This window comes from Salarias fasciatus, chromosome 4 (assembly GCF_902148845.1).
Source record: "Salarias fasciatus chromosome 4, fSalaFa1.1, whole genome shotgun sequence".
Lineage (NCBI taxonomy): Eukaryota > Metazoa > Chordata > Actinopteri > Blenniiformes > Blenniidae > Salarias > Salarias fasciatus.
In genome coordinates, this window is record NC_043748.1 from 12,862,002 (window position 1) to 12,889,471 (window position 27,470).

A 27,470-nucleotide genomic window follows, 5' to 3' on the forward strand; every position below is an offset into this window, starting at 1 on the left:
CTGCAAACTACGGTGTCTGCATGCAATTGCACATGAAGAAGAAAAAGAAGGAAAAAAAAAAGAAACGCAGATACGTAGCCTAAAAATTATCCACAGTTAAGGCTCTGTGATGCAGTTGCTATGGCAACTATGATAGAAATAGACATGTATCTGCAAGGGAATGAAATGTATTGAACTGTTGGTTGGAAACAGTGAGATTTACTCTGGTGATTGACAGGTTAAGTGAGTGTTTGCTTGTGTGCAGACTGGAGTTTTGGAGATTGACTGTCTGTGCATATGCAGGTTTTGTGAGACGCACGCACACACACACGCACACGCAGGCATGCGGTCACACTGTTTGCATGTATGACACACTGCAGTATATTAAAAGTGCAGCAGCATGGATGGGGGGCATAGGGCACATCATTATGATGGTGGGAGAGTGAGTGGGTCTGTGCTGCACTGGCTGGCCCTCTGTGCGAGCAGATAAGCTGAGGCTGAGACAACACAATAAATTTAATGGGGAGAGGATTCTGTTTGTAGCACCTCCATTGTTGGCCGTGCTGTGATGATGTCCTGAGCACGTTGTGTCAAACATTAACCAATGGCTTGATATTACCCTAATGATTTAAGTGGATTTCCTTTGTGCAGGCTCACATAAATAGCTGCACCGGGGCTGCGATCGCTCTGTTTCAGCACTAAGAGACCACAGTGAACTTAACCGGCTCCATCCACAGCGCTGCAATCTTCCTCTAAAGCAGGGCACACCTATTTTCCTCACAAATTGTCTTTTATCTGTTGCCCTGCTCATTACAGACTCAACCTAGCACTCCATTCAAGCCTGTCTCCTCTCCATATTGGCTTTGTACCCTGGTGCCTTCATCAGGCTCATTCCCTTTCACTGGAGATGGGACCAGAACAAAGGATCACAGGCAACATGTTCACCCACACGTACAAAGAAAAACAAAAAACTGCTGTGCAACATTAGTGTAGTGTTGGATTTAATGGCAGGAATAGGTGGAAATCAATGAAATAGCAGAAAAGCTGTGAGAGAGGGAGGGGAGATGGAGGGATGTGATGGAGAGAGATGAGGGAGGGGGTGCAGGAATATGAGTGTGTATGCATTTTCAAGGCGGTCTTTCTGTTGCAAGAAGAAGAAGAAAAAAAACAGAGAGAATAGTCTAAGAGGAACAGCTGCTGATGAAGGCGTGCAAAATGCAGCTCGGAGACGGAAAGTGGACGTGAGAAATGTTGGCGTGCTGTTAGCGGAGGCTCGTGTTTGAGTTGGAGAAAAGGTGGAATCACCTCAGAGGAGCGAGGCGGGAGGGGAGGAGGAGGGAGGAGGAGGGGGTGTATGGACCGAGCTGCTGACGGGACCCACAGCCACCCCGGTTATTCCGCTCCGCTCGCATCTTTTTTCGGAGGTGAGGACAAAAGGAGGGGAGAAAGAAAAAAAAAAAAAAAAAAAACAACAACAGCAAAAAACCAGAGTGGGGGGGGGATCGGGAAGGAAAAAGGCCCCGGGATCCGAGTGTCGTGACGGGCCCCCCCGACTTCGCCGCCGCTGGTCGGGGTTGTCTGGACTCGGAACAGGCGGAGGGGGAAAAGCGGCGGAGCAGTCGACTCGAGTCTGGGGTTTCCTGCCACAAAACAGCCTTTCACTGTTCGAGGGGCCTGCTGTTTGCTCCGTTTCAGGTATGCATTAGCTAGCCTCTCGCTGTGTTTATTCGAGCTGGATGTCGTTGTTTTCTGATGCGGCTCCTCATGCTAGTTATTTATGCTAGCTAACCCATTTACACAGAGCCCCTGTGTGTTTCTGGGAGAAGGGGGGAAACATCTGCACCTAATCACTTCTCTTTTGTAGCTGCCTGGCTGCTCTCTGCTTTTAGCCGTTCTCCGTGCATGGTCTGTGGAATAGCCCGAAAATTAGCTGTCTTTGGTAGGGATGCTAACTGGTGGTTGTAGCTTAGCTAGCTCCCAACATATGCGGCTAACTCGCATTTTTAATTTGGAGCTAACGCTAAAGCTCACACAGCTAAAGCAGGCAGCTTCACAATTGTATTGCGTATCCGTTGGCTAATGTTGCTGCTAGAACTAAAGGAGAGTCTGGAGCTGTGTTGGTGACCATCAGAGGAGCTAAACAGTCCCAACACAATAAAGCCTGCGTCGGATATTCATCTGCAAAAAAAAAAGAAAAAAAAATACTGCGTATGGGCTTATCAATTAGGTTTGCAATTGATTGAGTATCTGGCAGGCTGCACTCAGCCAGTTTGTGTTATTGCTGCACTGCTCTGTGTGTTGTGAATGTGCACAGTGAGCTGCTGTGATTAATTAGTAATCTTGATATGGGCTAATAGGCGGATGCAGATCAATCCTGTTCTTCTTACTTTACCACACTGCATCATTGCTTTTATACTTATTTGACTTCAGTGTGATCTCAGACCTCTTTGGTGTTGCTGCATGTCTGTCAGCCTCCTCTCTTAATAGATAAAATGTGATCAGTTTGTTTTGTTGTCCGTTCCCAGAGTGGATCACTCTGAATCTGCAACACAAGAGAATAGAATAGATGCCACCCAAGTCACTGTGGAGCCATTAACTATTTTACAGTGTAGTGGAGAAACTCACTAAAGGCTTGTGTCAGGCACAGCAGTTAAAGGCACTGACCCCATAAAGGTGTCGTCATCCCTTTAATTATCACCCGTAATAATTAAATCCCATTAACACAAGTTAAACACAGTGAAGTGGATTGGATTGTAAAAAAGAAAGTGGGCGATGGTCCGCTCCTGTCTTGACTCCTCAGGATTGTCTGTTTACATGTGTGGAAGTGTTTGTGACCTTGTCTGGGCTGCTTTGCTGCTTTAATTGCATGCTGCCGCTTACCCACTTTTTCACTGGTTTGTTATCAGTCAGGAGAAGAAGCAGCTTAAGCGTGTATTGTTAAAGCGCCGGCCAAAGTGAAGGCTGTACTTGCGGCGCATAACCAAATAAAAGCATTGATGGTTGTCCAGGAAGCCTTTTATGTAGCTGAATGGATTGTGTGCAACATGAAGTGATGTTTATGTTAATGCTGGTTTGGTGTGTGTATATATCTGTATCTGTGCCACGGCCCCGTCATTATTTTGTTGTTGACCAGGAAAGAAAAGCTCTCTAATGGAAAATACTGATGTAATGTGAAACATGTGATGCCAGATTAGAGCTCGGGGTCAACAATTAAGAATTCTGACTTAATGCATGTGCACTTCTGATCGTGATATTGTAGACTGTCACTATGTTGAAATAAGTTTTCACCCTTATCTGTGCACACTGTCGTTTCTCAAATTTCTTCAGGAAACGTTGCTCCTTTATTTCTCACTGCTAACTCTTTTGATGTATCTGTTGTATTTTCAGAGTTGTGAAGGCTTCTGGTCGGCCGCTCCTGGAAAAATGAAGTTATCTGCATGGAAATACTGAGGGGAAACAGAAAATGGAAGCTCGAATTGACTGAACCTGAAGTGGAATAAATGGATTACCCTCCCTTTGGAAAATTGTTGCCATGGAACTAGGTAGAATTAAATGATGGTTGACAGAGAAAAACAAAGGTAAGGCTGCTAAATGCTGAAGACGCAGGAGGGAGAGTGGAGAACCTGAACGCAGCCAGAGGAAAGGACGTTTGCTAAATAGGGACCAAATACTTCTACAGTCCGAATGAATGCATGCTGCTAAAAACTAAAAAAGAAAAAAAAAAGGGAATGACCAACAAAGAGAGCATCTGAAAAAGTGTTACACGCTGCAGTCCGTGAGCCAATGAGAATTTCCATGGAGTGTTTGCCCCTGGGAGTGTTCAGTGAGGGTCTGCATTCAGACCTTGCGATTCTGTTACTGGAGTTTTTGTCTCACACAGGTGTGAGCCAGGTCCCGGCAGACTCACACATGTTGACGAACTGAAGGACTGCAGCGACAGAACACAGCCTCAATGGTTTTATTCAGATTTTTCTTTTTCCCCTTTTCACAAGACTCTATTGGATTCGGAGCGGGTTCAACCTTAAAATAGCTCTGCTCGCTCCAGCCGTTATTATAGCGGAGTGTATACATGTTAAGACGTTTAAGGTTGAAGATCTCACATGGTGATGTGGCAGCGGTCCATGATTTCGTTGCCTGTTTAGTGCCAAACTGCTTCAGCTTTGTGGGAATAATTCCTCATTTTTTGGAAGTCTGCTTCACTACGTTTTTCTTTTTCTAGTTTTTTCAGTTCCCAGCTGGTAAATGCACCTCCTTTAGGTGAACATAACCCTCACAGTGGAAAAGTAAGATTTCCTTTTTTTCTATTATCAGCCTCGCAATCCACTACATACGTTACAACAACATTATAACATCTGCAAAATATATATTTCTTTGCTTCTGCTCTTTGGTGGACTTCACAAGTATTTCCTTGTTTTACTGCCAGGCTTGATACTCTCTTTGTCATTGATGGTTGCTGCCATAAGCCTTCCAGTTTCTAATCAGAACCGTTCCCTGATATAGACACTGACAGATATTTCTTTTTTTTTATTATTATTATTATTATCCAGACCTGGAAAAACAATGCAGAATTTTTCTAACAGTCCTGCTCCCCCCTCTCTGCCACCCGGCTTCAGTGGGAGGGGTGGAGGCGGACCTCCGTATCCCCCTCAGCCTGCAGAACCCCAGATTTCCCCGAGGATGACGGATGATTACGTGGCAATGCAACAGCAGAGCCTGCACAGAGGCCATCACCACCCAACTCAAGCCAGCCACATCCTCGCTTACAGCGCGAGAAACCGAGGAGCTTTGGAGCTGCCGCCGTCACAGGGTAACATTCACAGCGGCAGCAGCAACAACCCGTACAGGAAGGACGCCATGGATTATTATTTTTCAATGGGAGGAAAGGACAGGCACAGAAGGGGAGGAATGGCGTATGGAGGAGGCTTCGGCTACCCAAACCTTGATGGACATATACCTCACCAGTACCGGCACCCTGGATCGAGCACTACACCGTCATCAGGCCTGATGTCACCCTATCCAGTGGACTATGCCTCCAGCGGTGGTTCTGGTGGAGGTGCTGGAGCGTTCTCCCCTTCCCACCAGTATAATATCAGTCAGAGCCCTGCAATGCAGTCAGTCCCTGGTTCTCAAATGCAGCACCGCCAGCATGGCCAGACCTTCCCAGCTGTGCACCATGCACAGCAGCATAGGAGCTACCCGCACTCCGGGCACAGAATGACCCCTCAGTACGCACACTACTCACCGCAGGGCGCGGCTTCCACGGGGTCATCAGGAATGTACAGCCCCCCTCCACAGAGATATCTGGATGGAGCCGCTAGTGCCGGGTTTGATCCCAAAGTCAACAGTTCTCCCAGCGTAAACTCCAGTTCAAACTCAATCTCCAGTTCAGTTACTGCTAACAATGTAGGGCCAATGGAGAATGTTCCACAGAGTTACCATGCTTCAAATTATCCTGGTTACTCTCCACAGACGCATTCGCTCCACAAGCAGGCCACATTACAGCACCGCAACTCACAGCACAATTTAGGGGTAGGTTATGACAACTCTCTCAAGATGCAACACCAGGGTCCGTCTCCAGGCTCTGTGTATGCTAAACATCATCAAGCTTCTAATTCGAGTTTACCTCAGCCAGCATCACAAGAAATTGCTAAATCCCCAATGCACCCTAATGCGCAGCAAACTCAAATTAACCAAAACTTTAGCCCGATTTCCAATCCCAGTCCAGCCGCTTCTGCAGTGCATTCCCCTAGCTGTAGCTCTTCTCCTTCGCCTTTGATGGGTGTCTCAGAGGCACATGGGAACCCCTCAGGTCACGGACCTTCACATCCCCCTACATCAAACCCTCGTAGCAGCCATGGTCATGGTAGATTACTGCACACCATGCCTCAGTTAAGTCCCACACCCAACTCAAATAGCAGCATCAGTAGTTGTGGTAGCAGTGGCAGTCATAAAGCTCATAACCTGAGCGCTGTTGGAGGAAGCAATCTTCCTGCAACAGGCCGCAGTAAGATGGGTCTCGGTGCAGGAATCGGAAGCCGAGAGGAAGGCTCCTCTGTTTATTCTTCTTCTCTTGACAAAATGCAAGATGCCGGCTTGAATAGTCTTAATGCCTTGAGCTCACAAGTAGCCAATTTGCCGAACACAGTTCAGCACATGCTCCTCACTGACACAGTTTTTTCACAGAGGAAGAGAGATGGTGGGCAGATGCAACACGGGGCACACGGCATACCCCCGTCTCAGCCCAGAAGCCGAAATGCGAGTGCAGCCTCGAGTACTAGTACAGTTAAAGATGGAGGTGCCGTGGGGACCAGCGATGGTGCCAGCTTAGATGCTGGCGCTGATGAAGAATCCTCATTGATATCTGTCGGAGGTTCGTTAGGGACCAAGGTGGAGCGAGAGGAGCAGTTTTCTGAAGGGGAGCATGCAAGAATAAGGCAGATGAGCGGTGCAAGCAGTGGATCAGAAACAACTGGTTACCCGCATCAATCTCAGAGTCAGACCCAACCACAGACTGGACAAGCCTCAAATGCTAAAACTGTCACTTCTGAGCAGCAGAGTGAGGAACCTGTTGCATCTGAAGCGAAAGTAAACGAAGCTCACATTCCTTCATCATCATCTCCATCTTTTGGACGTCAGTCGTCAGAGACTCGTCCAACTTCATATTCAACACCTCCAGTTTCGTCATCCCCTTCATCCACATCCTCCAGTATTCATCCTCGGCCCAATTGTGTCCCAGAGCCCGCTTTAACATACAATGACCACAGAGATGGCCTGAGGAAGACAACAGAAATCAAAAATGAAGTAATCAAAAAGAGTGAATGTGCAGATGAGAAGTCGGAGAAAGGCTTTAGCCACATGCAGCAAGATGGAGAAGTCAATACACAAAATTGCCAGGACAAAGAAAATAGGTTGCACTCTGCATCTAGATTACACAATAATGAGAGGGAAGAAAAGCACACATCTGAGGAGCTGCAGAATGCCAGCAGTGTTGGTGTGATTGTTTCAGCTCGGTCTGAGGGAGCTCATACTGACAAAACTAAGCATCCTCAAGACAACAACTGTGTGGAGGAGAAACAGTCGCACGCTTACTTAAAAGAGTCAAGCAGTCATAATGGAGAGGAGGGTGTAGATTTGACCATGTATTCTTCCCATCACCAAAAATTAAACTTTGGACGGCCGCAAAATCCTCCTCATTCTGGTTTGCATAAATATGGCTACCCAGAATCAGCATATGGGTCAGATTTATCCATTAAAACCAAGGGGAGGACTGGCCCAGTGAGTGTAATGGAATCAAATGCCAGATATCTAGGGTTTCAACAGTCACAATCTGGTTATGGCTCTGCGCACTCAAAAGATGCTACTTCTATGCCAGATCCTTTGCTGAAGAGAGGACAAGGAGGGGGGGCTAAAGGTCATGAGGAAAATTCACAGATACAGCAATTTCCAAGCCTTTTGCAGGAGGTTCTTCAAGGTTACAATCTAGACAGACGTTATGGAAGACAAGAACAGGCTTATTCTGCACATCTTCAAGTTCAACAACAGTTTCAAGGCAGACACCCGTATGGTCTGACTGAAGGTATGAGAATGCAGAGTGGAGTAACGGAAGGTTCTCATTCCACCCAGATGAGTAGCTCTGGAAAAGCCCCAACCCAGAGACATGGAAGTGAGCCTGATTTTACCACAGATCCTCAGTCTTCTGTTAAGACAGATTTGTCCAACGCTAAGATTCTGCAGACTGCTGAAAAAACTGAAGTGGGTGTGTCCCAGAGCCATATACCACAGGCTGCAGAGCCTCAGCAACCCCCTCCGAAACATATAAACTTAGCAGACTATTCTCTGCCTCAGAGAAAAGCCTTATCAAATGTGTCCACACCATCTTCTGCTGTGCAGGAGCTGCTTCTACAGGAGCCAGAGCCGCTAACTGGCAGCATTGGTCAAACCGAGTCTCAGAAATCATCAGGCTCCGTATTAGCCCCATCAGAGCGCCGCTCTGTCATCTGTGATGTGTCGCCAAATCGACGCAGCACACCAGAGCGGGACAGGGAGAGCGACAGAGAGAGGGAGCGGGAGAAAAGTCAGAGTGGAGCCTCTGTGATCCAACAACCATTCTCCTCCCCTGCATTAGCAAGCGATCTCAGTAAAAAAGATACCGGTGGGAAACAAGTGATAAAAATGGAAACACCTAAAGAGGCTGGGGCAGATCCTGCACATTTACAAAGTGAACAACAAGGCAGTAGCGGGGCTAATGAGGCAGATATGGAGTTTCATACCAAGTCTGTTCATTCGTCAGTTGTTATGAATCCTGACCCCTATAGGCGAGGGACTGTTGATATTACTTCATTGCCTTCTCATCCTCTGAGCGCTAATCCTTTATCTTCGCCATCAAGGCATCAGTCGTATCTCCACGGCGTTGATCTGTCAGCCAGTGGCAGTAGTGCATTTCCTAGTTATCGATACGGTGATGCGAGAGAAGGAGGTATCATGTCACGCAGTAATCCCCATTTTCCCTCTCACCATCCCTACCACAATTTATCCCCTCAAGCTCAGACCACAAATAAGCTTCAAATGTACCCTCACCCTCGTGGCCCCCCTCATCACCCGCATGACATGAGTGAGTGGGTAAAAGCAATGAATAGGCCTGCGAAGGAGATGATGTTGCAGCCTGGCTCTTCTCCTGGAAGACACAAGATCAGCCAGTCAGAGCAGAGACAGAGAATGATCTCTCAAGCTGACCTTCCGGGTGAACAGCACCCGAGTAAAAGTTCACTCCATCATCAAAGCGCTTATTATGACATGAAAATGTGGGAGTCGGCGCACCCAGGAAGAGATGGCGCTCGACTGCTAGAGGCAGACTCCTACTTCAGGACACAGCCACCGCCCCCTCTTCCTCCTCCTGCACCTGTCGTATCACACGGTCCTGTTTCTCTCCTGTCTCATAGCCAAAGTGCTGCAGAAACTGAAGCCAGAGGAGCCACAGAGGAAGTCAAGCACCCCTGCCCCCTTCCTCCTCCTCCTCCTCCTCCCCCACCACCTCCTCCTGCATCCAGCTCCACTAAGCCTCCTGCTGACGCGAACTCTATTCAGCCACAGGTGCAGCGTCAGACTAAATCCGGGGCTTCTGGAGACACAAATCCACTAATGTTGAGGAGGAGAGTTCGTTCTTTTATCTCTCCTATTCCCGCCAAAAGGCAACTCCAGGATGTGTCGCAGCAGAGGGCTGCCACAAATTCTCATCACTCCCCTGGGGCTCAGTCTGAGTTGAGCCATCACAATGAAGATGACTCATCCAGTTCAGATATTCCATGTCCCAGGCTCTCTTCCCCAATGCCAGGAGAAAACACCTTTTCACAACCTCTGTCTCCATCAAGTGGTAACAGCAATGTTTTGCCTTCCAGAAAAGGAAGAGGGTTGAAACTTGAGGCAATAGTGCAGAAAATCACACCAAATATTAAAAAGCCAGCGGGCCATGCTGATGATGACTCAAATCATTACCCAGGCTTCTCTCACCCAGAAATACCAACATTTAATGATTCGCAGGACCAAGACTTAGCACATTTCCCCAGGGCCACAGGAGGGGACGATAGTTACATGGATGAAAGTCACTCGTTAAACGACATGATTCCCTTTAGAGGAGTTGATGACGCTGGACCTTTACCTCCCTCCGCCTACCCATGTGATTCCCATCAGACGTCTCAAGTCCTCAAACAGCAAGACTTTGACTTTGGATTAGGTGCTGCTGTAGCATCAGGTGACAAGGAAGATTTTGCATTGCTTGGTCCTTTACCCCCTCCCCCACCTCTTCCCCGCCCAGTCCAGGGTTCCCCACCTCCGTCTTCATCCGCTCTTTCAGACATCCAGCATTTCACTAACACATACCAGCAGCTGGAGACAAGGAGGGGAGAGCAGTCTGCTGCTAACCTCCTTCGACAGAAGCTTCAAGAATCTGGCATAGGATTTGATGATTATCCTGGCAGTGACTACTACGGGACGACCCCACCCCACCACAGCCAAACTCCAGGACACATGCTGAGCAGACATCAGATGTCCTCTAGTAGGTCCAGTCTGTCGCCACAAGACTCAAAGCCACTGGAGAGCGTTGTGCCTAAAGGCTATTTCCCATCTGGCAAGAAAAAGGGCAGGCCTGTCGGGAGCGTGAATAAACAGAAACGGGCTCAGAACCAAGTCCAAACACAGGTCCAAGCTCAGCCTCAAGTCCCAGCACAGAACACAGTTATGACTGCCCCTCCTGCTCCACCCGTTACAGCTTCCGCTGCTGACCCACCCCAGACTGTTGTGCAGACTGCCAGCACCATGTCAGCCCCCACAGCACCTCCGCCGCTGCCTGACAACAAAGACACTCCCCCGCTCGCCCCACCCATTTTAACCCAGGTAGTGAAGGTGGACGTTGAGATCGAGGAGACACAGCCTGAGATAGAGGTTAAACCAGCGCGACGGAGACGCAGAGGTGTGAAGGATGAAGATGAGCCGCTGGAAGCAAGAGGACGACAGAGGAGGAGGAGGAGAGGGGCGGCTCCAGCACCGCCCCCACCCCCACCCATGGCCAAAGATGACCCTGAAACACCTTTAGGGGCGGTCGGGAGTTTTGGCGCAAATAGAGTTTTTGCAGATCCAAATAGAAAAGGTGTGTTTGTTCCTCACATACACGTGGAAAAAAAAGTACCAGAGATTGGGGCAGTGTGCACCATTGTAAACGCTGAGGAGGACAAGATGAAAGGAGAGCGTAGTGCAGTTGGAGGGAAAGCAGGCGCGAGTGGAATTGATTCTCTCCTGACCTCAGCTCTTTCCTCACAGTTATCTAGGAGAGACAGAGAAACAGAGAAAAGGGAGACAGATGAGGTGGAAACTAGACTTCAGTCAGGAAAAGCACTTCCTTCATCTGGCTATGTTGTTTCAGGTCCTGTGATTACAGAGACCAATCACTCTGGCCGCTTGCTTTGCTGTCTCTGCCAGAAATGGGCAAATTACAAGCACCTCGGAGATCTCTACGGGCCTTTCTATCCAGCAGAATATGCTGCGAAGCTCCCCAAGAATCAGCCGCAGGTCAGACAGTGTCAGACAACCACAGGCACAAACAAAGCAGGACCAAATTCAGACATGAGCTCAAATGCTTTGAGCACTATCCAAGATGCACAAACACAAGATGCTCCGCTTACCAAGCCCTCGAGTGAGAGTGACTACAGCATCAAGCTGGATTCTAACTCAACAACTCTTAACACTACAGTCAGAATTGCCTCCCCCGCTGGGGTAGAGGAAATGATGATGCCTGTGGCTGGCAAGTTTGGGAGCACCACTTTGTCTTCTTCCTCCTCCACCGCCTTCAAACCGTCTATTACCTGGGACATGAATCTGGATATCCGACCGATCCCCGAACTTAAGAGGGAGCCCGATCTTGAAACTGACCAGCAGCAGCCTCAGAAGCCGTGGCAGCAACCAGCAGATGAAGCTCAACAGCGACCTCAACACCGAAAGCTGACCTCGCATCCCCGCTTTAAAAGGAGGCACAAGTCCAGCGAGGATTCCCCCCGAATGGTTCCATCCAACAGCAAAGCGTCTCTGCCCTTCCAGCCCCCTCCCCCGGCCCTGGACTCCCTGGGACCCCTGGCACAGCTCGCACAGTTGCCTCAAATGCCCATGGACCCCGAGGAGCTGTGGGTCCACGAAGGATGTATAGTGTGGACCAGTGGGGTGTATCTGGTCAATGGGAGACTGTACGGCCTGCAGGAGGCACTAGATGGCGCCAGAGAAACAGTGAGTGTCCTCAGTGTTTGTTTGACCTGATATGTTTTGGAATTGCTCAAGTTTATAGTTTTTTGTTTACTTTTGTGACTGCTGTAATTATTTGATTAATCAGTTGACAAAATGCAGAATTTGTTAGTTTTCATCTACTCTCACATCCTCCCTTCACTGACAGTCCAATATCATCTTTCCACAGTGTTGCTCATACTGTGAGATGGTTGGTTCAACGCTGGGCTGCTACAGTAAAGGCTGTACTCTTCGCTATCACTACTTGTGTGCTATTGAAGCAGGTGAGTGGATGCATTGAACACAGCTGTTAATGTAGAACACAGATAATGCCCACAGGACTCACTCAGTGTGGCTTTCCTCTGCTCCCTCTGCCAGACTGCTCTCTGAATGAAGACAACTTCTCACTGCGGTGTCCGAAGCACAAGGTAAAGAAGGAGAGGTTGGTTACCGTAATTTAGTCTTGCTGTAGTTTCACAACTTGAAATGTCTTTTCCAAAACCTTTCACTTGATTGAGTGTCATTAATTTTCCCAATCTTCCTCCATCTCCTTTGGTTTCTTCTCTGCTTCGTTCAGTTTACCCAGAGCATCCGGCCAGCCAAGTCAGTGTACCTGGAGCAGTCAGAGAGAGGCTGAGACAAACGGAGAGGACGACGACGCATATGTCTCTGGGAACTGTAAGTTTGTTTGTTTCAAATCTCTTTCTGATTTTGATCCTCAACCTTTTCACTGCTTTCGTGTCCTTGCTGCCAGGATTTCTACTTCTCATCATAACTGCAAAAACTGGCCAGAAGTGGCTAAATAGATGTTGTTGTCCATATTCACATGATTGAAGTGGCCCTGCAGGATCTGTGTGGACCTCAGCTCCTCTGATCATTTAGAAACAGTTTCCAAGAATATTGTAAGTTTTAAGTTATTTCAGGGTAAAAACAGAAACACTCACTCATTGTGCATTTTTTGATATTTCTATCACCATAAATTCAAATTATATCCAGTTGATATTCAGAGGGGTGTTCAGGTAGCTTTACCGTGTTTACATGAACATGAGTGTGTTTGTATTAACATCAGTCGCCTGGTTGTGACAATGTTTTCAAAGTCTCCTTTTGTGTTTGTACATGTCAGCATCACACCTCAAGTCCATGAAGCATTTATTCTGCGTTTGAGGAATTCGTTTGTTTGTGGGGTTTTCACAAAGACACCAGGATGCTGTTTGTTTCCCTTCTGTTGTTAAAAATTCTCAGTTTTAATGTTGGTTTGAGTCTATTTCAAAAACTCATTGGTAAGTTTCAGAAATGGCGAAAGTTGTGGACAATATGAACGCAACAGAAGAAGCAGATTTCTGAACAGTTTTAGTCCAAGTGGCTGCAGCTGATTTGGAGCACAATACCTGTCATGTTACATTTAATACAAGATGAATGAGTCAGACTCTGAAAGTGCTCATTTATTGATCTGTTGAACACACAGCTCTGGACTCTGCATATTTTTCTATCTGCAGCGATTGTGCCGAGAAATGTGTGTTTTAGCTGATTTTGATAATTACAGGCTGGTCAATTCTAATCATTGATGAGAATGTTTTGCCTTCACTATGCATGTTTGATTTAAAAAAACCTCCTGCAAAGCTTTTAATTTATGCATGCAGGTTAATTTCATCGTCTTCACTCCAGGACATCTTAACGCTTTACAGCAAACTTTATTTATTAAACATCCCTGAGTAAATTTCTGCACAGTAAAAGTGACATCAAAAGAATTAGCACCTTTCTGATAAAGTTTTGAAAATAGAGCTGGTGATGAACTGAAAAAGTCCCGTTTATTAGTCTCAACGTTGGTAAAGTGATTTACTTTAATGAACACCTGTTGAGACGACTTGAAAAAGAAAAGCTATGTGGGCTGTCGTCTTATTTGTTGACTGTATTGCAAAATTACATCCAGCTTTTCCAATTAGGGGTTAGTTTACAATATATCTTTTCCTTTTTTTTTTCCTCCTTTTTCCCCCACATATCAAATGTCACACTGAAAAAAATTCATTTGTTTTCCAGCACACTTATGAAATGATGTTCGGTGGATAAAGGCCACCACCTATTCACAATTACAAGCGTTCATCCAGAAAACAGTAATTATTCCATTATTTTTGTCATTATGAGGCGCGGTTTAAACTCTGCTGCCTCACGTTAGTTTTTTTTGTTTGTTTTTACCGTCCTCTAATTCCACGCCGTGTAGCTCAGCTCCTCTTTCTTGACGGATTCTTGGACTGGTGTCGGAGGAGAGTCGTCCAGCTCTCACACTCCTCCTCAGCTCACCTCAGCGGCTGCGCTGCTGCTTGTCGCTCGCCGTCACTCCCTCCCCCTCACTCTCAGTCCATCCTGTCCTCATGGAAACTGAGTGTGCGTGCTGTTTCACTCTCTTTCTGTACCTGTAAGAATCGGAAGGCTGAGTGAAAGGTGAGGAGGTTTTTTTTGGAAATAGATCAGTGAAGACGAGGAATGTAACAGGCATCGCGAGACAATTAAAAATCTATACAAATCTGTGACAAATGAAATGGGTGGAATTTAAAAAATAAAAGCATCGCGAAGCAAACGGAAGAGGGCGCAATCTGGTTTTTTGAGCGCTTCCTTCGCGTTTTCAACGTCCAGCAAATGCAGAATGGAGTGGCGAGCTCAACGAACCAACAGTATCTGCAAATATTGCAATTAGCCTTTGATTGTTTATCGAAGAGATTTTCTTCAAAGTTTATTTTATGTGAAATCTGTGTTCAAATTAGGTTTAAATGATTAGCTTTTTCTTAAGACAAAAGATATTTTCAGTTATTGTATTACAAAGAATAGTGAAATATGCCTCAGTTGGTGCCTTAGTCAGTCATTGTACCAACCTCGGGAATAAAAAGAAGTTTAATTTGATATAGTATTGAAAAGAAAATGACAAAAAGCAGTGTAAAAAATTTAAATGACTTCAGTCACAATTTGTCTGGAAAATTTTGAGTAAAAAGTAGAAAAAATTGTATCGTGCACGTATTCTGTTATCCAACTTTAAAACTTTTACATTTTTTAATTTAAATTGGAACGTAAAGTAAATGTCCAAACACTGAAATAACATTTTGATGAAGCAAATTTAAAAAAAAAAAAAAACTCTCACACACTAGTTTTATAAAGTGCAAACCAATACAACGCACTTGTTAAGTCACATTGATGAAATTTCTGAATGAAGAATATCAGAACTAAGTAAAATGAAAACAAAAACGATGCATTTTCACTTGACACATCATGGAAACAAAGATTGTATATTAAAGTGTGTGTAACCAGGAAACGTCTGACAGCTCAGCAGATGTTGGGATCCAAACTCACGAGTAACTTTGGAAGGGTTTGTGAGATTTGGACAGGAAGCTGAGCTGTGATGCTGGAGATTCTCTTATACAAAACAGCCCCTGAATCTTGGATGCTCCGTCCAAGATCCTTCACACATGAGGTTTTTGGCACATGATTAATCAACAAGATGAACGAGTTGCTCACTCCGCTGGCTTCTCGTTTAATGACCAACACGTGTTATTGAAACACAAAGTGATTTTCAAGAGCTTATTGCAGAAGTTTTTTTTTTTTTTTAAACCATGCACCAAAAGTTTTTCTTTTCTTTTCTTTTCTTTTTTATTTTGTAATGTATTGGAAAATATGATTATTTTATTTTAAAATAAGGAAACATGAAAACTTTGCCAACATTGTTTTTCTTTTATTAGTAATTTTAATTGTGCAACATGTTGAGTATTTTGAGATTCTATATTTTTTATTTTTGACATCAAAATCTGAAATGATGAAAATGTTCGTTGTGCTCCTCTTTTTTTTTTTTTTTGATCGCTCAAACTAGTGGTGGGAGGGAGTGTGACAGTTAAGCAGAGCCTTGGTTCTTGGATCAAACGCCAGCAGGTTTCCTCAGCCGTCCAGGAGTGTGTGCTGACGCTCTGTGTGCTTCTCCTCAGGTTAGTTTGGACGCAGACGGTGAAAAGACACGACTGGCATCCGTGGTGAAGAACAACAAAAGGGAATGTACAATTTCTCAACGGGAATCAGCATTATTTACATTAAAGACAATGGGGATAAAAAGACACTTTTTTTAAAGGAAAAAACAAAGAATTATTGCTCTTTACTTAAAAGCAGAAAAAGGAAAAAAAAAAACAAGGACTTGCAACATAGAGGAGCGGCGCTACAAGAAAAACTGACTTTGAAAAAAAAAACAGCAAAGATCAAATGGAACGAGACATGAAGACTGACAGAGGAACTAGAGGAACTAAAGGAACTTTTCTATGAAGAACAGAAGAAACAGCCTTCCTCTCTGGGGTTACTTTGATTTAAACTCTTGTTTATCATGATCTGTATTATCATTTACATTTTTTTTTCTTTGTCTTTTCCGTTTTGTTTTGCTTTGAAGAGGCAGTCTTTGGGAGCAAGTTGGGTCGAAAAACCCACACATGAAAAGGAGACACATCTGTATCCTCTCACAAGTAGTATTTTATCGCATACTAGAACAATCACAGTTATCATTTTAGCCCTCATTATTATTTTTGTATCCTCGTCAGTATTTACTCATGAAAATGAAACGGATGTATCTCACTTTTATATTCAGTCGACACACGAATCGGCTCGTTTAATTTCTTTTGTTTTGTTTGGTTTTTTTGTTTTGTTTTTTTTTTTTTTTTTTTTTTTGTCTGTTTGTTTCATTCCTGGAGAGGAGAGGAGCCGGAGCGCTGTTGTGTGGAATGTCAGGGTCGAGAGTTTTGCCACAAAGACATTATTGCCTTGGAGAACGGACATCTGTTGCCTTTCAAAAAGTCTCGTGTGCGAGCGAGAGAAACGAGCGCGAGCACACGCGCCGCTGAAAAAAAAAAAAAAACACCGCCGACACGCCGGGTCTTTGATTCCATTTTGGTCCTTTTAAAAAGTGTTCTTATTTTTCATCACTTGGGGTTTTTACGGTACAGATAGTATTCATGAAAAATCAGATGGACGCGATCTTATTTTTCAAAACGTTGGTGAAGGAGGAGGACAGAGACTCGTTAAGAGTAGGAGAGATGACACTACGGGCCGCCGTCGCCGACTGGAGACGCCAGATGAAGGAGAGGACACTGCAGAGATTTTTTTTTTTTTGTTTGTTTGTTTTTTTCGTCCCGAACGCTGTTCTGCGAGCGAGTCCAGCCGAATACTTTCCAGTGGGTTCATTCTTCAGCACGCAATTGAATCGGGAGACGCAGAGACCCATTCAAAAGAAGCATTGCCATAAGATTTAAAAAGTGAGTCGTACATGGTGTTGTCTTTATCATTTTTTATTGTTATTCTTGTAAAAAAAAATTCAAAAAACAAAAGTCAAGCTGAAAGAAGACAGTTACACTATGAGAACCATGCTGTATTAGAAACCTGTCAATATGTATATGAATTATGAATACACTTACAAAATGCTTCAACCGGGCTTCTCTTCCTCTTGGTTTTGCACTCATTCCTCCTCAGTGTTTCTGATCAAAATGTCTTTTTCCACCCATCCCGGTTTCACTTCCTGTCTCTTCAGTTTGAGAGATGTTTAACTTCCTCCTGAATTGCTCAGATGTGTTGTGACTGCACTCTAGAGTCTGGACGATGCCAAAGCAGGCCAGAGTTTCTGGATTTCCTTCAGGTCTCGGCTTCAGAAATCGCTTTAAGAATTGAGAATGATATCATTTCAGAGAACGTAGTGAGGAGCATCACCACAGGTCCTTCATCCCAAATGGATCAGACTACAATACTAGAACAGCTTGTACTTTTTAAGCAAAGTGTCTATATTTACCTAGCTTGCCCCTTCTTTTGTTTTTTGCTGCATGTAAGGAACAAAAATGAATGTTCATGGTAGTTGTTAGTATTTTTGTATAAAAATGTCTCTCAATGTTCATTTAAAACCCCGGGCTTGGCTAAACAAGTAAGTAGAACTTTTATCGAAGCATTGAATTTAGTTTAACTTGAAGGCGTTTTAACTAAAACATGAACATTTCTGGTGATTTGCTAAGAGAAAGCTTCTGTTTCGACTTCTCCCACCGAAGACATTTTTGCTGTTTACTATTTGTTTTGAAAAATGTAGACACAGGTTGTAGAGTTCAAATATTTTGGGATGATTATCACAGAGTTCTCGAGAAGATTACACCTCTGAAAGCTAAACTCTTCTGACGTGAAGTGGACTTTGAGGAAATGACCTCACCTGACCTTTGACCCTTCAGCAGTGAACAGAAGAGAAACACAACAGGCAAAAGGCCTGCTAGTAGGGCTACCTGCAAAGCCAAAATAAAACCTCCAGTTCGTGGGTCACCAGAGGAAGACTGACTGGCGGCACCCACAGGTATGTGACGACTTCAACTGGCCGGTTTCACCGTCCAGAGGGGAAAGCCTAAAAAATGTGAAGAAACAATCCTCCGCAGTGAACTATGCTGGAACTGGAGAACAGATTGTCTGTACTGCCACAGGACTCCGGGTCTCTGTCTGGTGCCCTGGTGAACAGCAACGCCTCAAACAGCAGGGAGGAAACCCAAATAAAAAGCCACAGGAAAAACATGCAGGCCCTCGAACTCTTGACGCTGCTGTTGAAGATATGAGAAGAATTTTGAGTAAAGACACCCAAGTGCTGTGTTTTTTTTTTTTTTTAAGATGTGGTCTCAGACCTAAAAGAATGGATTTTGGACATTTTGCAAACATGAAAACTGTGGTGCTGCACACTGGATTGAATCTGTCTGGGGTGTATCCTGCCTCCACCCATAGCTGTTTCCAGCAGCCTGAACAAGTCATCTAGAAGATGGAAAATGGATCTGATGACGCTCTCAGGCAACAGTTTAAAGAGTTAAAGAGAAACTTTACAGGTCAGACAGAACAACAGGAGGGAGATCCGGGAACTGTTGAGGACGAGCACGGTGCCTTTGAAGAGGAAGAGGTCTGATATGTGCTGGGTCCCGGTTTGAAGGATAACGAAACACACGGCTGTGTCCAGGAGAAGTTTTCCTTCAATCCTAGTTCTGGAAGCTGTATGTCTTCTGAACGTGCTGCTCTTCCAGATCTCCATTCCTGAACGTCTCCACTGGCGTCTCTGCTGATTTTCAATTTTCATGTGTAAAAAATACAGTAGAGGGAGATCAGAGGACATTTTCATGTTCTTGATAATTATGAAGTGAACCAGCGTGAGACAGAGCGCACACTCACCGGGAGGCCACATTACACTCAATCACATCAAGGACCCGAACAGCTCCAAGGTTAAAGTCATGGGCGTTGCTCTGCCTGATCAGATGCTTGTGCACAGTGATCAGCTTATCAGCACCACGGCACCTACCGCAGTGAAAAACGGTCTCGAGCTGGAAAAAGAAAATCTCCATGGAGACAAACACGGTCAGTAAGGACTGAAAAAAGAGTTGAAAGGCAGAACGCAGGTGGAGGAAAACAAAACTGTGCCTTCATTATGGTATTTATAAAGACAGAATTTGCTTTTAAAACTTAGAGTTAAGAAAGACAAGGGTGCAAAAATGCTACATAACCAGATAGTATTTCTGAGAAAAAGTGCTAAATGTCTGTTTTTGGTGAAGAATAACTTAGTTGAACAAAATAATAAAGCGACTTCAAGGTTTACCAGTGCCAAAACATCTTTTCAAACATCAGCATCTGGAAAGTGAAAACTGTGTCAATGATGTTGTTTGGAGAGAAGATTTGTATTTATCTGTTTTAGAAATGACACACTGCCCTCATCTCGCAGTTTCAAGGCTGAGAAGTGAGTGCAGTTATTAAATATCTCGCCCTGGAGCCCCTCGGTGTCACGTCGCTCTGATCCAGAGCTGAAACGAGTATTAGCGCTGTTTTCATGCAGTGTTCAAGGTCATGTTGATTTTCACATCAAAGCGCCTCTAAATGTTTTTACAGGATGGAGAAGTATTGAGAGAGGGGGGGGGGGGGGGGGACCGGCGGAGGAGAGGGGGGGAAGGTGAATGAAACGGAACAAAATGAGGCTAAGAATCAAAATGAAAACAGATGGAAGAGAGTTGTCTGTTTGGGATTTATAAGGATGGATTAAAGAAGTGTGTGTTTGTGTGTGTGTGTGTGTTTGTGTGTGTGTGTGCGCTCACAGTTGTGTCTGACTGCTGGGGTCGGATCATAAAGACTGACGGTCACGCTGCTCGCAGAGGTCAGTGTGACGGCCAGAAACCTCCGTCACCCTCAGTATCTGATGGAGAGTGAACGAGAGCACATTCACGTCTCCTTCCTTCTCTCACCTTCCTCCCTCGCTTGATGAAGATACCGAGGACAAAGTAAAACAGGCTGGAGCTGGTGAGTACTACTTTTTTTTTCTCCCTACCCTTTTTTTTTCATTTAAATGTAATTCAGTGGCTGACATAAAGTGCTCTGATGTATTAGTTGGAGGATCTGTCACCCTGAGAGACTCCATGGTGACAATTTTCACCTATTTTCTCCTTATTTAGCCGTCTGGCTTCCCACCGATTACCAGTTAGTGTGTGATTTTCTGTCACAGTCTTTCCATTCTCTAAATGTGATTAGTAATGTAAAACCGCTGGCTCTCCCACGCCTTCAAACGCCTCACTAATCATCTCAGGCAATTGGGCAGAGCTGCTTCTCCTTGGAAACTAATAACATGATGGAGATATTTTTAGTGGGATGTAAGAGTGAAAGTTGCACCTCAAGTCAAGTAGATGGACTGTGAATTGCTTCACTTAATGGCTCCAGTGTTGGACGTTCATCATATGCTGATTACTACGTAGTTTTTCCTTTTTGAAATGCACCACAGGTCCCTCTTTTCAGCACAAAACTGCTGTGACCCCGGTCAGCGGATCGACATCCTGACCATTGTAAATGTATTTGTGATATTTGTATACTTTATTTAAGTATTGAAAATCATACAGTAGTTCAGTAGGTAGTTCAATACTAAAGAAAAGATTCAGGATGTCAGGTGCTGCTGTTAACCTCTCTTAGACAATGTTGACCTGCCGGGTCAGCGAATAAAATATTTTCAACAATCTATGAATTTCACAGGAACTTCTTTCCAGATGTGTGTACTTACAAACATGTAAGTTGCTTAATAATGTTAATATGGTGCAAACCAGCTCAGCCATGAGTCGAGATGTTATTGTGATGAGAAACATTTTTTCAACTGGCCCCCCATGACTTTTGTTTGCAGACTTTATTACAAGGGTTTTTTTCTGTATTCTACCACAGTTTTTGACTTTTGAATTATTTACTCTAACACTCAGACATGTTTATCATGACTCTATAGGATCATATTTTATTTAGTGAGGACTCAGCACTCCAAATAACCACTTCATGGGAAACCTAAGCAAACAAACAGAAACTATATTGTTTCTAGCAGATCACTAGAATTTAAACAGGGCCTAAAGTATACAAAACTTTTATTCCACTACTTTGACCTCATCTACAATCTCATCAAACTTCAGCTTTCAGTGGTCGTAATGTTTGCGTACTTCCCATTGCTTCATTCTGTATGTCTGCCTCCATCCTTCCAATCCTTCCACCAGCCCCGAACTCTGGTCGGATCCATGCGCGATGGCGTTCCTGGAGCAGGTGCGTTCTCCTCGCCTGTCCTTCATCCAGACGGTGGTGTCTCTGCTCCTGAGCACCGTGGCTCTCCTGTCGTCCTACTGGTGCGAAGGCAGGCAGAAGATACCCAAGCCGCTCTGCTCGCCCACCAAGCAGTCCAACTGCATCCCGGTTCCCGGGATGTCCAACTCCTCCAACATCCAGTTCTTCTGGGAGACCGGGGACGACCGCTTCGTCTTCCCAGCGTTTCACACCGGCCTCTTCATGATCTGTGAGGAGAACATCCACACGGATGAGTGGGGTAAGAGGATGGAGGAAGCAGGACTTTTAAAGACTGAATCAGGACAGGTGTACTAATATCCACGGCTGCAAAGGAATTTTGAAAGTCTTGAGAAACAGGCGCCTCTGAACATATTTGATTAATTTTGTCGACCACACTGAACATTTTTATTCTTAAATCTGAAATTCTTCAATGTACACAGTTAATATACTTTTCAATTCTGAAAGATCTGAACCATCCGGTAACAAATGATGCTAGAAAAACTCTACAGATCTAAACGGTGATCACCGATGGTCTCAAAAGCACTTAGGATGATGATAGAAAGATATAATAATAGTAGATTCCATTTTAACTTCTTTTTTGTCTTTGAAGCACGCCCTTCATCAGCTGTCAATACAAAACTCACACTAAAAACAACATTATTGTGTGATAGAGCCTAGTTAACCCCAGATAAGACTCAGTCGGACTGGGATTATGTTGAATGGACAGATTTAATCCAATCTATCTTTGGGAATCAGTTTGTGTAATGGAGATGAACGGATGGCTGTATAGAAACATAAAGCCTGTCCGATGATGAGCATGGTGGAGGCATCATCATATTGTGAGGCTTCTGCAGGTATCACAACTCCATCCAACAACACATTTTTTAAAAAAAGCACCTCATAGAAATACTAGAAATAAATCAGGAAGAGTTGAAATATGCCTCTGAATAAAGGATCCCCTGTAAGATACAGTAAGCTTGAATGCAACACAGTGGAAGAGTGCCAGAAACTAACAGCAGACAAATATGACAAGCGTCCAAAGGAAATAGATGTTTAAAGACTGCTTTTGGTGTAAAACATGCATATATTATATATATAGACTATATGCAGAGGCTATATTTTGAGGGAATTTAAATTCAAAATACAGCCAGCATCCCAATCCATCATAATATTAGGTCAGTGAATCATGTTGGTCAGTTTCTCACCATTTTCATCAATGATCCTAAAAAAATGATGAGTGAAGAACAGTAATTGAGAAAACTTCCTTAAAAATCTTTCAAAATGAAAAAAATTGATTGAATTCAAATTCTGCGGGTGCAATTGAGAGGGAATATGAAACCATGCCGGTCTCTGCTTACTGATTTCAGTGTGTGTGTGGTAGAGGATATTCCCATAGGTGAGATGAGGATCGGCTCAGATGCAGAAAAAAGAAAGAAAAAAAAAAAAACACAGCACATCAAAACTGTAACACTGGCCCCACATCATAATGAAACAGGTCACGGGAAGAAAATCCAAGGCGCCGATACAAACGGAGGTCCCAGGTGTGTTTGCTTTGCATTGGTATGAGTGCGATTGTGCGAGGATGCTCGGGCTGGCGCTCAGCACAAAGAGGATTATCAGCAGTGTGGGTTCAGCTCGCAGAGATTTAGACTCCAACAGCATGACTCAATTATGGATTATAACCCAGAGAGAGAAAGGTTAATAGGATTCGCAAACATGGGCTGGTGTTTCCGCCGTCTCATTTGCAGCTGATTTGCAGCTGATTTGAGGATTGACTTTGAATGAGATTGAAGTGCGGCCAAAAATATCTGCTTACTATACGGTCAATTAAGTAAACCACTCAGCGTTTTGTAATTAATCATATGGAACATAACTGTGGACTCAGATTTAGCACCACTAATCTGAACAAGATGTGAATTTTCTGTTTCATTTACATTTAATGAGTTATTTTCTTTAGTATATAGCGATCGAACCTTGAACTCAGTATGGCTGCACCGTTGTACCACATGCACAGGCAGACACAAAGCTTAAACCACTGACCTCTGGATTGGCAGACGGCCTGCTCTGCCAACAGCATCTGACTTCTGTAAACGTCATTAAATGAAGCTAAAAATGAAGAAGAAGATGTTCTTAAAACATTCGCAGCTCCTTTAGTGATTCAGTCCTAACTGGTGATTACATGGCTCATTTTTAGACTGCAGCATGTTAAAAATAATCCCATTTTTCCTTGGACCTGCGGGTTTTTTGTCGGCTTCTGCAGTTTCCGACGATAAAATGACGTGTTTTTGACCACAGTAGTTTAGAGAAGAGATCCTGGAGGGACTAAATAGCTCCAAAGCTAACCCTATAAACTACAGCCTAATACAATACAAATGGCAAAAACACAAGTACACGCAGCGAAGTGTTCTCACTCACTTGACACTGGTCATGTTTTCTCATTTTCCAATGTTGTGCTGCACACGTGGTGGAACTGGCGAAGATGTTTTCCTCATTTGCTTTTGCTTTTCCGAATGTTTCCTCCTCTCTTTCTTGCGCTGTGAAGCCACCTTTGTTTACGGCTGGTAAACAAGCCGCGGAGACGCTGCAGAAACAGGTTGTTTGGTTTTTAATGAGCACATTTTGTGGTCGAAAACAAAATGCTTTCATGTTGAAATCAATGCGTGGAATGAAAAGAAAGAAAAACTTTCAAAATGAAGAAAAAAAAAAAAAAAAAACTAAGACGAAAGTTAGAATTTATGGTACTGGTAATATTTTCCTGCAGCTTCTACCAGATGTGCACAAATCCCAAAAATCTCCTTGATAGCGGAGCCTATAAACCCACTCATGCAAACGCTTCCTGGGGCCGGTATTCACACATCACCGAGACGGTGGAGATCATTAACTACACAGATGAATAACGAGCACAGAGCAGTGGGCTTTTGAATAAACACAGAGCTGCCTTCTGTCCAGAGAGAGCGCGGAGTGGGAAGCTGTCGCTGTAATGGTCACTTACTCACCTGCTGAGGTGTTTACAAAAACAACCGGACAAACCATTTACTGGTATCATCGGTTTGTCAACTAACTAACTGATGGAAATGCTGTGATGTGGGAAAACATGGCTGTGCTAATTATTGAGATGTGTGTTATTTTTTTTGCAGCATTTCTTGTAATAGCAGAATTCAGAAAGTGATTTCAGTCAGTTTTGCTTTCCAACTTCATGCTGTTTACCACAATAACTGAATTTCTCTTGTTTTTTGTTTTTTTTCAGAGGAGAAATGTCGAGGATTCTACCACCTGACTCCAGGATCTGAGAAAGGTAAGGCAGCCTCTCCTGTCGTCTCCTCGTATGTTCTCCGTGTGTGAAACCCTCACTCAGCCGCCCCCCCCCCCCTGCAGCCATGATGTGGCTGTGTCTGTCTCTGGAGCTGGTGTACATCGGGCTGCTGCTGATCAGCTGCACGCTGCTGTCCGTGCAGCTGTGCATCCGGGCCTGGTGTCCGTCCACGCAGCGCTGGGGCCAGCTGCTCAACGCTTTCGCGGCCGTCTTCACAGTACTTGGAGGTGCGCCTTTACTCGAAATTGGACTTGGTATGATCCGAACCGGTTTTAATCCCCGCCCCCCCCCTGATCTTGGTGGTCTGCTCAGGTCTGCTCGGGATGGTGGGACACATGATGTACATGCAGGTGTTTCAGACCACCGCCTCGATGGGGCCGGAAGACTTCAAACCTCACAGCTTCGGATACTCCTGGGCTTTCTAGTAAGTTCAGACATCGGAAATTAAGAATGATTGCAAACAGAGTCCCAAAAAAAAAAAAAAAAAAAAAAACCTGCCTTTCAACTATGCATTGTTCCCCTCACTAAATAAGTCAAAATCAAACTGCACACAGGTCCAAAGCCATCTGTTTCCTGTCAAATTTGGGCAAAACTTTGCAGACAAACCGTTTTCATTGTGTTTGTGAAGCCAGTGGTGGATTCCACGTCGCTGATCCATTTATAAGGATGAAGCTTCATTTAGTTGTTGAGTCTCTTTTTCCACGTTGGGAGTGACGGCATGAGAATAACATTTCTTTTCTCGTGTGATCGTCTGGATCGAACAAGCACTTTCCATAACAATCACTTTGACTCAGCCCGTTCCTTCCATGGTGTCACTGCTGGGGCTCAGTTTGTAAGAAAAGCATCAACTCATTGCTTTTATGAGATTATTGACTGCAGCTTTGCTTAAAAACACTGAGAATGTGCTTGATTATGTACATTATACAAGCCTTACACTAATGAATTCAGTGAATGTGCTGAAGCACTCTTTAGATTATTAATTATTTGTTTGTTTTTTTTTGTCTCATTATTGACTTATATTTTGCATTTTAGTATTGAGGATGTAATTATGTGTCAATTTTAACCGTTTTTTTGTCTTCTTTAGAACTTAAAAGTGATTTCAGTATTCTTTATATCAGTGATGTGAAACACAGTTTATGTCAGGGGTCACTTACAGCCTGATTTCATACTGAGTGAGTAAAATAAAGCCATAATAATCTTTAAATTCAAACTTTAGAGGGTTTTTTTTCTGTAGTGCTTTGTGTACATAATGAAAATGTCTATATGTTCACAAAAACCAACCAGTCTCAACAATCTCAACAAAAAGCCAATTTGAGTTATTCTTGGCAGGTTGGTTGGCCGAATTGAAGCCTCTTGCAGGCTGGTTTTGGCCCACAGACCTTATGTTTGACACCCTAGCTTCATATAGAAATAACAAGTCACATCATACAGTCATTCTCAGTAATTGTCTCAACACTAAGCGATTGATTATACGATTTACGTCTATGAGGGGAAACCTGCTGGCTGAGGCTAAAACAGCGCAGTCCTGCGCTGTTTTAGCCTCAGCCAGCAGGTTTTCCCATCATGAAAACAAACACCCAGTTTGGACAGAAGGCCTCAGAATGAACTGGCTGGAGTTAGATGTTCAGCCGGTGCTTCTAACTCTGGTAACTCTTGAGGAACGACGACGGAGATTTTGCCATGTCAGGGACAACACTGTTGAGGGGCGGACAACTGGAAAGTGGTTGCTGGTTTGGCGAGCCTGAGCTGCATTCTTGTGGTTTAGTGAGACATTTTCTTTCACTCTGAGAGTTTTTTTGGTTTTTGTAGGAAAAACAAAAGGCTTGTGGAGATATGTGAGCTGCGTGGATGTTTTTAGGAAGACTGATTTCCTTTTCTGAGTGGCTGAAATGTGCACACGTCAACAGTGTGTGTCCCTGTGTGTCCCTCAGCGTGGCCTGGTTCGCCTTCACCGTCTGCATGTCGGCCGGAGTCTCCACCCTCAACAACTACACCAAGAAGGTCCTGATGGTGGGCCCCCGGCGCAGCTCCGACCTCAACCCCTGCAGCTTCAACTTCGTGGGGCTCCCGCCGCCGGCGCCCTACTACACCCCTCCCATCCCAGGCGTCGCCCTCGGCTGCCCGCCGCCCCCGCCCCGCATCTCCCACCTGTCGCCCTACTACGAGCCCCCGCCGTCGGCCGGGTCCCCGCCCGGCACGCCCCGGCTCACGCACTCCCAGTCGCTCCCAGTCTCCTACTGCGACGCCTTCCCCTCCCCGCCGGCCCACCCGGCGCCCGCCTCGCCGTTCCACCGCCTGTCGCTGCCCTCGCCGTCCGCCTCGCCCGTCCGCGGGGTGACGCCGGGGCGCCGGGAGGAGGAGGACTACAGCCCGCTCTGACCGATTATTAGTCCAAATCCACGTTAATCCCACCGTGTGCTTTTAATACGCTCCACCACAGCGGCTCCATCACTCCGGTAAAATCCACTCAAACGGCTCAAAAATCACAATTAAGTTTCCATACTCACAACATATAAACCAGGGACGTCAAACATCATGTCTGCACGATCGCATTTTGAAAGAATTCTCAATCTAGATTCCTTCTAAACGTGTGAAGAAGTGTTGAATGTCATCATTAAACGAGAATAAAACAGATAACTCATTGCTATGCAAAGAACAAGGCTGGAAACATCTTGTTGTTTTTTTGTCTTTAAACCTTCAAAGCCTGGAAAGGATTTATTTATCTAAGAAAGACAATGTCAACGTAAAGCTAAAGTGGTTCGCACCGTCTCCTCACAGCAGGAAGGACCCTGGTTTGAGTCTAGTTTGGCAGAAACCCTGAAAT

The 27,470-nt window shown here is 44.7% G+C and overlaps 2 protein-coding genes across 5 annotated transcripts; both read left to right on the plus strand.

Moving 5' to 3' along the window:
* The first annotated feature begins 1,180 nt into the window (after nucleotides 1-1,180).
* tcf20 (transcription factor 20) lies at nucleotides 1,181-17,073 on the plus strand. 4 transcript variants are annotated; one of them, XR_003931342.1, is made up of 7 exons: nucleotides 1,181-1,674; nucleotides 3,367-11,748; nucleotides 11,933-12,026; nucleotides 12,121-12,184; nucleotides 12,320-12,420; nucleotides 15,708-16,370; nucleotides 16,857-17,073. XR_003931342.1 is itself a non-coding variant. In XM_030089715.1 (6 exons), exons 2-6 carry the CDS (start codon nucleotides 4,540-4,542, stop codon nucleotides 15,710-15,712), a joined length of 7,473 nt encoding a protein of 2,490 aa, XP_029945575.1. In that variant the 5' UTR covers nucleotides 1,181-1,674; nucleotides 3,367-4,539; the 3' UTR covers nucleotides 15,713-17,073. The 4 variants fall into 4 exon arrangements, 3 of the variants coding, with proteins under 3 accessions (XP_029945575.1, XP_029945577.1, XP_029945576.1); XM_030089715.1 differs by having other exon boundaries at nucleotides 15,708-17,073; XM_030089717.1 differs by having other exon boundaries at nucleotides 12,121-12,170; nucleotides 15,708-17,073.
* A 4,224-nt stretch (nucleotides 17,074-21,297) lies between these two features.
* On the plus strand, nucleotides 21,298-27,372 carry gsg1 (germ cell associated 1). The gene is made up of 5 exons (XM_030089260.1): nucleotides 21,298-21,592; nucleotides 24,581-24,628; nucleotides 24,709-24,873; nucleotides 24,959-25,070; nucleotides 26,578-27,372. The coding sequence occupies exons 1-5, from the start codon at nucleotides 21,298-21,300 to the stop codon at nucleotides 27,023-27,025; spliced, it is 1,068 nt and encodes a 355-aa protein (XP_029945120.1). The 3' UTR covers nucleotides 27,026-27,372.
* The last annotated feature ends 98 nt before the right edge of the window (nucleotides 27,373-27,470 follow it).

Bases quoted from the DNA above. Each gene is read 5' to 3' on its own strand.
- tcf20 (XM_030089715.1), top strand. From the start codon at position 4,540: ATGCAGAATTTTTCTAACAGTCCTGCTCCCCCCTCTCTGCCACCCGGC. The intron at 11,749-11,932 runs GTGAGTGTCCTC...ATCTTTCCACAG, and splicing joins TAGATGGCGCCAGAGAAACA to TGTTGCTCATACTGTGAGAT. The intron at 12,185-12,319 runs GTTGGTTACCGT...TGCTTCGTTCAG, and splicing joins CACAAGGTAAAGAAGGAGAG to TTTACCCAGAGCATCCGGCC.
- gsg1 (XM_030089260.1), top strand. From the start codon at position 21,298: ATGGCGTTCCTGGAGCAGGTGCGTTCTCCTCGCCTGTCCTTCATCCAG. The intron at 21,593-24,580 runs GTAAGAGGATGG...GTTTTTTTTCAG, and splicing joins CATCCACACGGATGAGTGGG to AGGAGAAATGTCGAGGATTC. The intron at 24,874-24,958 runs GTGCGCCTTTAC...TGGTCTGCTCAG, and splicing joins CGTCTTCACAGTACTTGGAG to GTCTGCTCGGGATGGTGGGA.